The sequence below is a fragment of the Miniopterus natalensis genome, chromosome 5, assembly GCF_054644295.1.
Source record: "Miniopterus natalensis isolate mMinNat1 chromosome 5, mMinNat1.hap1, whole genome shotgun sequence".
Classification (NCBI taxonomy): domain Eukaryota; kingdom Metazoa; phylum Chordata; class Mammalia; order Chiroptera; family Miniopteridae; genus Miniopterus; species Miniopterus natalensis.
The window spans coordinates 31,396,122-31,409,463 of NC_142085.1; the positions used below are offsets into that span (position 1 = coordinate 31,396,122).

General features: G+C 40.5%; 1 protein-coding gene across 1 annotated transcript in view; it reads left to right on the forward strand.

Annotated features, from left to right (window-relative positions):
* ADGRB3 (adhesion G protein-coupled receptor B3) overlaps positions 1-13,342 on the forward strand; it is a 626,535-nt gene that overhangs the window by 299,290 nt on the left and 313,903 nt on the right. Inside the window, exons 12-13 of the mRNA XM_016195549.2 lie at positions 7,653-7,721; positions 12,091-12,199. Coding sequence (XP_016051035.1) covers positions 7,653-7,721; positions 12,091-12,199 — 178 coding nt within the window. The remainder of the gene's footprint in view (positions 1-7,652; positions 7,722-12,090; positions 12,200-13,342) is intronic.

Genomic DNA, 13,342 nt, shown 5'->3' on the forward strand with positions numbered 1-13,342 from the left:
CTTTTTATTTTCAAATGAGGACCCCCCAGAGCAAGACCAAGTTCATGCCCCAAAGCATTGAACACTGGCTGCTGCTACTTTCCACGCAGCCTTCCATGTCCTCTGCACCTCAAAGCAGACCCCAGTCTGCTGCCCCTAGCTAAAGCCCTTGATCCTCAATTTAGCCTGGAGAGACTGGCAGCATTGTGTAAAAGTTGTCCATCCAAGCTATTCAGAAATCCCACAGATCAATGAGATTAGTGTGAAAGATTCCTGGATCAATTGATGTTCTCAGGTCGTTTTCAAAATGAGTCAGATTCTGTCAGATTTGTGACTGAGAGAAGAAGAATAGATGTCCTTAAAGACTGGCTTTTTGCCCCTAAACTAAGAAATGTTAGGGAATATTTACTTCCATAATTTGCTCTCACTTTCTTCTAGATCTGGCAGGCTGCAGTGGACAAGCTTGGACAGTTAGCCCTGCTGGCAGAGCTCTCTGATCAGTTCAGGTCATCAGCCTGCTGTGGATCCCACTGCTAACCTATCCAGCCTCCATACCCCAATCCTCTTGTCCCCTCGGGTTATCCTCTGCTTTTCCAGTGGCTCAGTTTCTTGTCTCTGAGTCATATTCTTTATATATCTTGGGCTCTGACACCTGTTAGGGGTGTCCTGGATTATAATCTCCTGTCTCCCTGAATCATTGATAGTTTCTAATTACCCATGTCCAATTGATATGCTGCTTGGGCAGGTATTCTGGATAAAAGATCTAAACCATAGTATAGTGACTCTTTGTCCTGGTTAATTGTGAGTTATTTTCTCTATTCACCTGTTACCAAAAAAATTTAAAGCATTCTTTAGGGATTGGTTAGCTTTATAAAAAAAAAAAAAAAAAAAAAAATTAGAGCAAACTCAGGATTATTTCTGTAATAATGTTACTCTTGCTCCATTTCATGTCTGTATGCTGTTATGAATAGGAGACTATGAGGCAGTCACCGCCAGATCACAGGGAATTGGTCATCTGTTAGCCATGCCTTAATCTGTAACCTGGATGTGTTTATGATTTCCTATGGTTCCCTGGCCTCAAAGAAACAAAACAGACTACTTTCTGATCTCCTTGTTTTTACTCTCCCTCTTCTGCACTTTGTTTTCCACTCAGCAGCCAAAGTTAGATTTTTATTTTTAATGAAACTCATGTCATATAACCATTATGGGATCAAGGCCCCACTTTATCTGACCCTTGCCTGTCTTTTCATCTTGTATTACTATTCTCCCTTCCCCCATCCTATCCAGCCCTCTATTCAAGACAACTCCAAATTGGTTTTCTTTCTCTTTCTTAAACTTGTCCAGACTATCGCCTTCTCCCAGGGAATTTGGACTCTCTCCTCCCATTTTTTTTGGATCTCTCTTCCTCAGGTCTTCCCATGGCTGCCTCCTTCCCATTTCTCTGTTCTCAGCTCAGATGCACTTCCTTAGAAATGTCTTTCCTGCTGGCCAAAACAGTTTCTCTCACACACACACACACACGCACACACACACATTTCCCTGACCACTCTCTATCCCCACAAATTATTTCATTTTTGTATCACCCTCTGAAATCATCTTATCGTTAGCACTTACTAACTTATGTATTGCCTTTCTTTACCCACTAGAGGGTAAGCTCCCTGAGGGAAGGGACTCTCGTGTGTCTCTCTCACAGTTGTATCCGAGCACTTAGAACAGGACAGATAGGTGCTGGATTTTCGGTAAACACTCCTCAAAGGAGTAGATCCATTCTTGCTTCCCACACTCACTGCTGTCCGTTAGGCCTTCAGAATCACTACATTGGGCTCTCAGTAAACTTTCCTAACCACGTTTCCTTCTCCAGTCTTCTTTTTTGCCAACACCTCCTTCCCTTCGGCAACCAGGGTTGTATTTCTAAAACTCGCCTTATGCCATTCTTTTGCTGAGCAAAGCAGCACTTATACTATCAAATGCATCCTTTCAGGGATGGGCTGCTAGTAGCGATGCACAGGGAAGGTTCACCGTGTTTGTCAAAGAATGAGCTGTGTTTATGAAAGAGAAGGCCCTTTCCTTGGTTGCTGCTGGGTCTAAACCTGAGGACCAGGGTCAGACATCCACAGCTGCTTTCTCTTCATTAATTAAAACCTACAACTTCTGAAAATTATGTATCTGTGCATCCTGAGCCATCAGAATTCTATTTTAAATAAGAAGTGTTTGATCCTGTATTTACTCAAGATAACTAATATTCTTAGCTGTAAAAATAAGTGTGATGGCTCCTTTCTTAGGCATCGTGAGAACCCTGGTGGCATTGGGAGGGTGTTGAGAGGAGGCAGCAAATGAGGTGGAGACTGGTAACCGGTGTTTTTCAGATCCCTTCAATGCCTAGCCCCTGGCCACATGGAGACGTGCAATCCAATTGAAATATTGTGTGTATGTTGTGCTGTTTTTTATGCTGTGCACTAGGGGCAAAATACAGGCAACCCCAACTAGATGATAGCCTGATGGAGGAAAAAAGCCCTCAACCGGTCATCATACTAACGCATCATAATTAAAAATTGTGATATACTTTAGAAGAACTCTACGCAGTGCGGCTGCAAGTCGGCACGTTCGTCCCGTCGCCCTGTAAGCGGGCGCTGCACAGTCGCTGGCTGCCTGCACCGCTCCCCCCCTTTCGCTTCCGAGGGAAGGGGCAGTTCATCGGTGGGTAGACGCGGTGGCTTTGCTGCGGCGCCTGGGCGCGGTGTCCAGGTGGAGTGGAGTCAGAGGCTGTCCCGCAACCCAGCCCGCCTCTGGGGAAGCCGCTGTCAGAACAGAGGACAAGGCCCCTTGTGCTGGACAGAACCCGTCTCTTCACGTCCTGTTTTCATGGCTCGTTACTTCTATGCTCTGGCTGTTGCCTTTTTCTGTGGGTTGTTTGCCAAGCCTGAATGACAAGGATACTGGGAAATGAAAAATTAAAATCTCCACTGATTAAAATCAGGAAAAAAGTATGCAGACCCAGGATACTTGGGGATAGCGGGGTGGCGATCTGATAAGGCCTTTTTGAGGAAATTGCATATAAATCTAGGCCTGAAAAACAGGAAGGGGTTATTTGAGTAAAAAATGGGAAGTAGAGCGGTCCGAGGAAGGGAACATCAGATAGGTCCCGAGGCTGGGCAGAAAGGGGTTTGGGGTGCAGATGGATCTGGAGCAGAGAGAGCAGGGCACGGGGTAGGGGATAGGGTAGTTCCTTAGGCTGGGAGAGGTAGGAAGGGGCTGGATCCTGCATGGCCATCAGCCATCACCCGCTCTGGAGAGGAATCAACGACCTATCTGCACCACTCATCCTTGGCCTAGTGGCTTGTCCCTGCTTCCTTGTTCAGTCTTTAAGCTTTTCTTGTCTTCCTCTCTATGTCTAGTCAGGGTTACCGCTATTTCTTATAACATTTAGTTCTACATTATTAAATCTATTCCTTAGGGCTTGCCTTTGTCTCTCAGTGCCCAAGGATTTTGCTGGTGGGCTAAGAGGAGGAGAGCACATCTGGGGGCCTCAGATATCTTCAATCACTAGCCTAATCTACAGCTCTGTTTCCACAAAGAGTTTGGAAAAAGCTAAACGCTATGACGTGCTTTGGTATATTTATAGAAAATTATATATAGTTCATGAGAAATTTGTCAAGTGGAAGCAATCAGACATTGTACAAAGAATTATTTACCGCTTCTCATGTAAGAGAGTGTCCTTTTAGTCTCATCATCCAATTCAGGAATTACACTTTGAATGTGACAGAAACACCCATACTTCTCTTTATAACATACATTTACTACACCGATTTTCATAATACTTCCTGCAAAGAAAAAGCAAAGAGTCATACCTCCTGACCTTTGTGCCCGATCATTGTTGGGCCCAGTACCTCTCACGTAGTAGGTATTTTATGATAACGACACTGAAAACCCCTTTCAGCAGAATACATTCTTAGGAGGGGCAGTTTTCTGCTGAACAAATTATAGGCCCTGAAGTTAAAGGTGAGTCATCTCTGTGCTTTACATATTGCCCAAAGAGGACTTGGCTATAAAAGAGGATTGGAGAGAGCCTCTGGCTGTGAAAGTCTATAGCAACCTTACAGGTGCATATTTGCCATAATGTGACTATAAAGACAAATCATGCAGCCAGTCATAAAAAAGGTAAGAGAGAGGGCATAAAATCATGAAGCTGCCATATATCGAGCACTTAGTATGTGTCAGATACTGTGCTAAGAATTAGCACCAAGCTTCACAACAGCTATTATCATCTCTTACAGGTTAGAGAAGTAAGACATAGGTGGGCAACATTAGCCCAGGACCACTCAGTTCATAAATGTTGGGGAAACTTTAAACCAGGGCTGCCTAGTTCAAGCTCTAAACTTAGACTCTGCCAAGGACACTCCATTTTTTAAATCAGTCTAGTCCATAGAGATCAGGCCTGACCAAAACAAAGCAAAACAAAAATCTGCCGTCACAGGCAACTCAAGAGCTGACAAAAGTGACCTGATGTATGAGTTATCAAAAGGAGACATCACCACAATTAGTGAAGCTCTTAAACAATTTTAGCAAGTAGTGGATCTGTTGCCATGGAAGCTGCTACATTCTTTCCTCAAAAATTCAGTCAAATGGCTGAGTCCCCTGTTCAAAATACTGCGTTTGACTCTGCTCTGTTTATCTACCAGTCTGACCTTTGAGCAAATGTCAAAGTGAATTGCTATTCACATATATAGTTTTTCCAATGTGCATGAGACAGATTAGGAGCAGGGTCAGCTCGAAGGAATGGTGCTTGAGTCTTGTCAGCGAACCTGAGGTGTACTGACCTTGTAACTTCATTATAATTATGTGTCACCTAAGGCTGGAGATACGTTCTGAAAAATGCGTTATTAGATGGTTTCACTGTTGTGTGAATGCTCAGGGGTCACGGTGAACAGAACAGCATGATATTAAATTAAGTAAAAAGAAAATGATGCAATCAAGAGACGTGAGATGTATGAGGCTGCTGTCGGCCCAACGTGGCACACTGTTTTACAGCAAACTTATTTTTTTATAAGTAGAAAGAGTACACTCTAAAATAACAGTAAAAAGTATAGTATAGTAAATATGTAAACCAATAACATAGTTTTTATTATCATTATCAAGTGTTATGTACTCTACATAATTGCATGTGCTACACTGTTATGTGACTGCAAGAGCAGTAGGCTTGTTTACACCAGTGTCAGCACAAACATGTGAATAATGTGTTGCCCTATGACTTTAGGATTGCTATGACGTCACTAGGCAACAGGAATTTTTCAGCTCCATTATAATCTTATGGAACGATGGTCATATATGTGGTCCGTTGTTGGCCAAAGTGTCGTTATGTGGCACATGACTGCATTTCTTTTAAGTTAGGACCTTATTAAACACCTGCTATGGACAAGGCATTGTATGTGCTGAGAATACAATGATGAAAAAGAAATACTGTCTCCCCTAAATGCCTCCCAACCCCCTCCTCCCAGCTCACAGTGCCCCTGCATCGCCCCACAACTGATCGTCCCCACATCTGACAAACAGGGAGGTAGAAGGAGAAGTGTATTCTGTACTATTTTCTCACGCTGACACGGTAGTCTAATTTATCGGCCTTAGAAAATGATACAAAAAAAATTTCTTACACTCTTTTGGTTAGTTGAATGTAATTTTAATCACTTGTGTGTGTTTTGTATGCCCTTTGTTGATTTAAAAATAATGAACTCTGAATTTCTCATTCTGATCAGAAATTGTATGTGAGCTCACTGGCCTCCATGCGCAGCGCAGTCGCTGACCCGCTGTCGGCAAACCGTTTTTTGTGAAGTGTTTTCCCAGAAACGGAGATGCATTGACACAAATAGCTCCCCACTCTCGTGCTGTCTCTTGTTAGCAGCAGCACATATTTTGTATGAAAGCTGGCAGGGGTTAGGACACGGCTCACGGTCGTGGACCTCAGCACAGCTGATGCATGTACAGGTACGAAATCTGCAACTTCTGCCTCATTAGCACCAGGTCCCCTCCTGAGTTAACCAGCCTTAGGCAGTTGGAGAACTCTGAAGGTTAATTCTTTCTGCCCATAGGTAAAGTTACAGCTCAATGGACTAAGCCCTTAAAATGTTATCACTCCAACCAGGAAATTTTAAGTGAGAAAAAAATGGCTAGTAGCACAAAAAGGTTAAATGAATTGAAAATGGGTCTAAAAGACTTGCAGTTTTTTTCAAGAGTTGTATAAAATATTCTGTAACTTTTATAGAGGTTATGACTCAAAACATGTTTCAACCATGTGGTTGCCAGAAACTATTAAAATAAATAGTACAAATAGGGCAATTAAACATAGATACTAACAGCTTCAAACCTCAAGAGAAGAGAAATGAAGCAGCTTTGTTTTTCCTCTAAAAACGCCCAGCTGAATTTACTTGGGATTAGAATAAAAGCCTGTTTTGAAAAGCTAGATAGAGAGGAAGACTGGAGAGGCTAAAAAATGGTAATTATTTCCCCCCTCGAGGGAGTCCTTTTCTGAGCTAATGTATCAGCATGAGGCAGTGCTCCTGCTCAATTACATATAGACCAGTAGGAAGAGCCTCTGAGGACCCAACCAAGGGGCTACTGTTTATGTAGTTTAAGACAAACGTCATGCATTCACTTAATACTTCCTAGGTCTCCTGTGACCCCAAGTCACTGCTCACCTTCCACAGGCACCCTGGTTTTCCTGTCCTGGCTCCTGTGCCCTGGAGACACTGTGAGTGTGAGAGGACAGAGGGGCCTCTCTGGTGGACACTCCCCATGTGTGAGCTCAGTCCTAACAGCTGAACTGAACTGAGCCCCACTCCCTGGCAGTGTGGACACTGGGAATGAAAAGCGAATGCCAAGCGTGCCTGTCTGCACATAAAGAGAAAAAAAAAACTCATCTGGGTGCTGCCAGACCAAGGTCAAGCCAGTGGGTCTTCAACAGTTAGTTAAGGACAAGGGTGATACGAGGATTTGGACTCCAGTACGAACATGTTACCGCATCTGTTCCTTCCTCCGCTGTGGCTTCCTGGCAGAAGCAGAGACTTAAAGAAGGCAATTTGAAAATAGCCAAGGTTTATCGAGCAGGTACCATGTGCTAAGTGCCAGGTACTTGGGAAATTACACGTAATCTTTGAAACAGGTAGTTGTAAACCTTAGGGAAGACTAACCAGGAAGGGCAGAGCCAGGATCCAACTGAGGAAACCTCCTTGCCTCAGCTATGCCCTTGGGTGTCGCCTTCACTATAATGCTCACTGAGGCAGCAATGCAAGTCGCAAGCACAGTTCACAATTAACCAGTTAACTTGTCATAACACAAACGCAAGACTTTTATTAGAGAAGCAATAAAACTTATTTCTAAGGAATAATTATACAATGGTATGGCAGGATGGAATAAAGCCTATAATAGACCACATTATTGTGTGTGAAAATAAGTGTTTTACCTACTCTGATGTCTTCAGGGTGTATATGTAAAGTTATGCAGAAATTCTAGAATTATGGTGCTGAGAAAGCGTCCTCAGAGATCTTCTAGAATAATGTGTTAGGGTCATACAACAATATTGCAAAGTGTTTATACCCTCATCAGAAAATCAGACCAGATGGATATTGTTGAAAGTATATTCTCTCATGTAACATTAAACCTTTATCTAATTTAATTTTCAGAACTTCTTTCAAATAGTTAGCAACCTCCTAGATGAAGAAAACAAAGAAAAATGGGAAGATGCACAGCAGGTAAGGTTGGAGTTATTTCACAGCTTAAAGTGAAGTTGGCTAAATAGAGTTTAAACATATGTGAAGAAATTAATGGCTTGCTATTCCAAGAACGTAAAAGTCATAGTAGATTATATTATACTAATTTTACAGAAAACAAGTGATTTATCATAACAATCAATGGAACGAATGATCTTTCTAAATGTGAGAAAACCAATCAGTTTTAAGTAATTTATAACTTTAAGGTATTAATACTTAATAACTATATGCCTTTTCAATCAGTTTCTTTCCTATCTACAGACTGGTAAAAATAACAAATGTAAAAGCACATATTACAAACAAATCGTGGTGCACTAACAAGTAACATCATTTGCATTTACTACAACACTACATATAATCTGCATCACATATACAGATGTGCATTTTGATTCAAAGCCAAGAGTTGTAAATATGAATTCTCATTTAAAACACTTAAATGAAAAATTTGGCTATTTTTTCTCTTTCTATGCATGGCCAGTGTAGCCAGTGGCCTTATTGGTTCAGCTATTCTTTTAAAATGCTTTGCACTGCCCCTTGTGCAATACTGACATATGGTTGGTTAATGACATTTTTTTTCTAGATTATAGGAAAAGTGGGTTAGAGGTTAAGACTGTTTTTTACAATCCTGTAAAAATTTCATTTACCTGAATGTTAACCTTTTTGTAAGTTTTCTATTTGACCCTTGTTAAAAATTCAAGGGAACAATGCATTTTTGAAAATAAGAATATTTTCTGAGATTCAGGTGAGCCGTCTCTCCCCTTCTGCCTTTATAATCACATTCTGGGCTCCAGGAGTAAAGCATGCCCTTTATTCCTATTATGATAGGAGCTCTAAAAATAGTCCAGTGTGGGTCCACCTCATTATCAGGTACCAATTCTATGCTTCTGGCCATAACAAGAAAAAAATCTCCCCTTAGTTTAAGACCCTGAATCCTTTCCTACTAGTTTGAATTATATATATGTCCTTGGCATTTTTAAAGAGGAGGGCCTCATCCACTCACTATAATAAAATGGTGTCTTTCCTCAGAATATTGCTGCAGAGGCTAAGCACATCTTTCGAGAATGCTGGAGACTATTAAGCATGGATATATTTAGAACAAGTGTATAATACCCTATTGAGAATAAGACTGCAGTTCATCAGATGACGGTATTTATTGTGAGGTCCCAACTTGAGCAAATGATGAATGGTGACAGAACTCAGCAATGGAAAATCCTGAATCCATAATCCTTCCATTTACTTATGATTTTAAGTTAGCTATAAAATATGTTTATTGATTTTAGAGAGAGAGGAAGGGGGGGAGAGAGAGAGAGAGAGAAACATAGGTGTGAGAGAGAAACATCAATTGGTTGCACCCTGATCAGGGATCGAACCCAAAACCTATGTATGTGCCCTGACCAGGAATCAAACCAGCGACCCTTCGGTGCATGGATCGACGCTCAACCAACTGAGCCACACTGACCAGGGCATATAGTTTTATCTTTTACTTATTTTCCATTTGTGATGATCCTTAATGCTTTTTTAAAATAACCATTTGAAATTAAAAAAACAACTATTTTTGTAGCTTTTACTAAAAGGTGTTTTCATAAATGCAGCCACATGGCAAATGAGTCTCCAGCTTTGCGGCACAAAGGGTGAACTCCTCGGAAACAAGCACTGTTTAAAATCCACCAAAGATAGTCCCTCTTCCCTTGTGGGTCCCCTTATCTTATGTTAGAGTAAAATAAAATATAAAACATAACTATACAGGCATTTGGAAACTAGCTGAGCAACAGTGAACATTGACAACAGAAGGTTTTTGCCAATAAGTATTACACTTTAGAACAACAAAAAAATTCAGAGTCATTTCAGGACTTGTTTGCTGCACATCAGCCACAGTTGTAGAGAATTAAAGTATATTTAGTTACAGCATTCTACTCAAAACACAGTATACTAAAGTGGAGAAACAGACTGCACTTTACATTGTCCTATTCTGTGCACTATCACTGTGATTGGCACAGACAAGTCCATGACAGTCAAGACAAGCCATTTTAATTTCAGTCGCGATACGATGTTCTGTATTTTTGTTACACTGAAAATCCACGTGTCTATAGCAGGAGCGGGCAAGCCTCGGCCAGTAAGCCTGGCAGATGTTTTGTAAATAAACTTTGGGAATATAGCCCCATTCATTCCTTTATGTAATGTCTATGGCTGCTTCGGTGAGACAGGGGCAAAGTTGAGTTGTTTCAGCAGGGACCCCCTGACCCGCAAAGCTTAAAATGTTCACTTGTCTGGCCCTTTACACAGAAAGGTTACCAACCTCTGCTCTGCGACATTGGACTGCTGCTGGGAAAGCATAACTAAAAACAAAATCTTATGCCAACCTAGGAAACCTCTCCACAGAGGCAGGAGAGGAAGGAAGCAGTTTTATTTTTTTATTGAATGAGCACTACACCAGACCTGCATGTGATGGGTCACAGGCAACCTGCTAAGGGAATGCAAAGACAGAAAGAAATCTCACCCTCTTATACAGCCCGGCAAACACAGCACGTTGCAGGCGTGTCCTCAAGGTGAACAGTAACTAGTCTTCGAGTAAGAGGACTTGATAGCACAATTTGTCACATACCTTTCATCCAAAATTCACGTGCTAATTGAGGTGACCACTTGTTAGTTAATTGGCTTTCTCCAAAGTAAAAAAAAAAAAAAATTAAAAGCCTCATATATCTTAATGACCGAAGGTAGTTTTGCAACTTAGAGCAAGGCGCCTGCTGCAGTTTGGCTCCTACCCTCCCACAGAAACTGAGAGGTGGAGGCTCTGTCTTCCTTTATAATTACTTTTCAAAGAGAGACATGCCTGGGCCTTGAAGCTGGTAAGAGGCTATTTCACTTCTTAAAAGATTGACCTATATTTCAAAGAGAGAAAGAACTTAACAATTACTAGTTTTCTAAAGGAAGCGCTCTAAGAAAAGGGAAGGGGGAGCGGGCTTGGGGAAGGGTGTCTCTTATTTTCAGCAAGGAAAATTAAGCCTCTTATTTTTAATTTGTATTTGCCCTTACACTAACATACTCGTATACACATACACCTACACAAACACGGAAGGAAAAATGCCGTAGTAGCAGGAGGCTTGGAGTGGATGGAAACTTTATGCACATGTTTGGAATGAGAATGATGAGATTTCAGAACTCATATTTCATGATTGGAAATGTAGGTAAGAAACAGAATTTCTCCCTAAATCTTTCTGAAATTATTTTAAAAAACAACAGTGTATGCCAGAGATTTGTAAGTGGAGTATTTATTGCTGACATCTTCAAGCCTGTGTGAGTAAATATATATCCTCAGTGTCTGAGTGTTAGATCAGTGCAGCCGCAGGCCCTGTAAAGTACGCTCGCCGGGCCTGCTACTCTCACTGCCCCACAAGTCCTCCTCCCTCCCCCCCTTTTGGTCTTCCTGTACCCTTTCCTGCCTATCAGCATCCCTCCCCCTCTGCACTAGCCTTCGCAAATACAAAGCCACTGAAACTCTTTAATCCACTTCATTTTATCATGGCTAGAAGCTGCCGTGGTGCTAAATGGATAAAAGAAATGAATTAACTTCCAAAGACGTTTTTGTTCTTATATGTTATATAATGCAGGCTGACATTAGAAGGGTTATGGGTTATACGTGCTAAAATTCGTGTTGCCTTTTAAATGGCTTTCACGTTCCACACACTGTGAGCTCTTGGCAGAATCAGGTCGCCTTTAAGAAAACACTCATCCGTTTGTAGTGTGTGAGGTGGCCTTGTTTGAGGTTTGTTCTGTATATGGATATGTGAAGCACCTACTCCAGAGCTATTATTGTGACTCTAAAATTATTCCTAAAGTTTTTCATACAGTGGCTATTATAGTTATTAGAAATAAATATCTCTTCCAAGATATTTAGTTATTATGCAGTAGACTTAATAGTTTGTAAATATCTTCATGATGGCAATAATAATTATCTTCCAGTGTCCATCATATAGATACTAATTGAAAAATGTAAAAAGCCCCCAAATTTCAGTGTTTGTTCTATGTTGTATTTAAGTGAGGGAAGGAGCCCATCAAAAATAAAGACACTCTCATTCTAAGTAGACCATCTGTTAGACATTTTGAGTTTCCATACATTTATAAAGGATTAATCACTGCATCATATCACTTCCAAAGTTCTTGCTGTGTGGCACCTGCTGTTGTTCTCAACTATCAGTTAAAAAATATGATTGTTGCCAGTTGCAGAAATGTCTTTAAATAAGTTAGAATTTGTTTGTGACTTTATTAGGTTGTATTTTCTGTGTTTTTAAAATCCAGTTATATATTCCATTACACAGACTTTTTATTTCATTCTAATCTTTTATTTTTGTAGATTTATCCGGGCTCAATAGAGTTAATGCAGGTGATTGAAGACTTTATACACATTGTTGGAATGGGCATGATGGACTTTCAGAATTCATACTTAATGACTGGAAATGTAGGTAAGAAATAGGATTTTTTCCAAAATCTTACTGAAATTAAAAAAAAAATTGCAAGTATCTGCGCCATCCATTTCTAAGTGTAATATCCACTGTTCCTATCTTTACGTATCTGAGAGTAATGTATTTTGGATACTTGGTGTCTGGTTTTTAAATCAGCCCAACCACATATACATCTCTCTCACACACACACACACACACACACATACACACACACACACGTACACACGCGCATGCATCTGCATTCATTTGTATGAATGCATATAGACCCACTTGTGATTATCTGCACATGTATATTTAAAGAAGAATATGTGCTTCTTTTTCCATTTGCCAAATGTTCATGTTGCTATCCAATCTAGTGTTGAAAATATATAATGTATACTTGAGTGTGATTTTGTTTTTTTTAGATGTCTTTATGATCCTCGATGCATTGTTCATGAGGGTGCTGAGTTCCTTTCTTGCTAGTTGTCCCAAGGAAGTGCTGGATCTGCATGGATTGTAGAATACTCCAGAATACCTTTAAGGGTCATGATCTTGGTGCTGTTTTTTCCTGAGTGGCTCCCAAGACACAGTGGATCTCTCAGATTCCTCTGTAATGGACTCTGTAATGTACATACATTGGAGACGTATTTCTTCCTTTAATTGCCTTTAACATTGCCTCTTATAGAGAGAAGTTACACAGCAAAACCTACACACACTTTGAGGCTGCCACAGTTATATTGAGCCAACAATAATTAGGTTAACCAAATGGCACATTTCTCTTTGTGGTTAAAAAAAATGACAGGAGCAAAAAAACAATAGTCTTATATATTGAATGCATTGAGTTGATATAGTTTATAGTTTTCTCATTTCTTAAAGCTTACTGTCATGATGTTACTGGAATTCAGTAAGATTTTCTTTCATCTGCATGCTACTGTAGTCTTCACATAAAGACCCCTGAACCACAGAGAGTGGTGTGTTTAAATAAATGTCTTACCTCACATTTATTCTTATTCACTGGATGTGTAAGGTTTAATTTCTGGGTCAGGAAGAGACCTACCTTAGTGGGGGAATTGACTAGGGAAGTTTAACTGGTACAGAACATACTTCTTTTTATAATTAAGGCTTTCGGTGGTTCATTTTATATTTGATTTCTTCTGAAGGTCC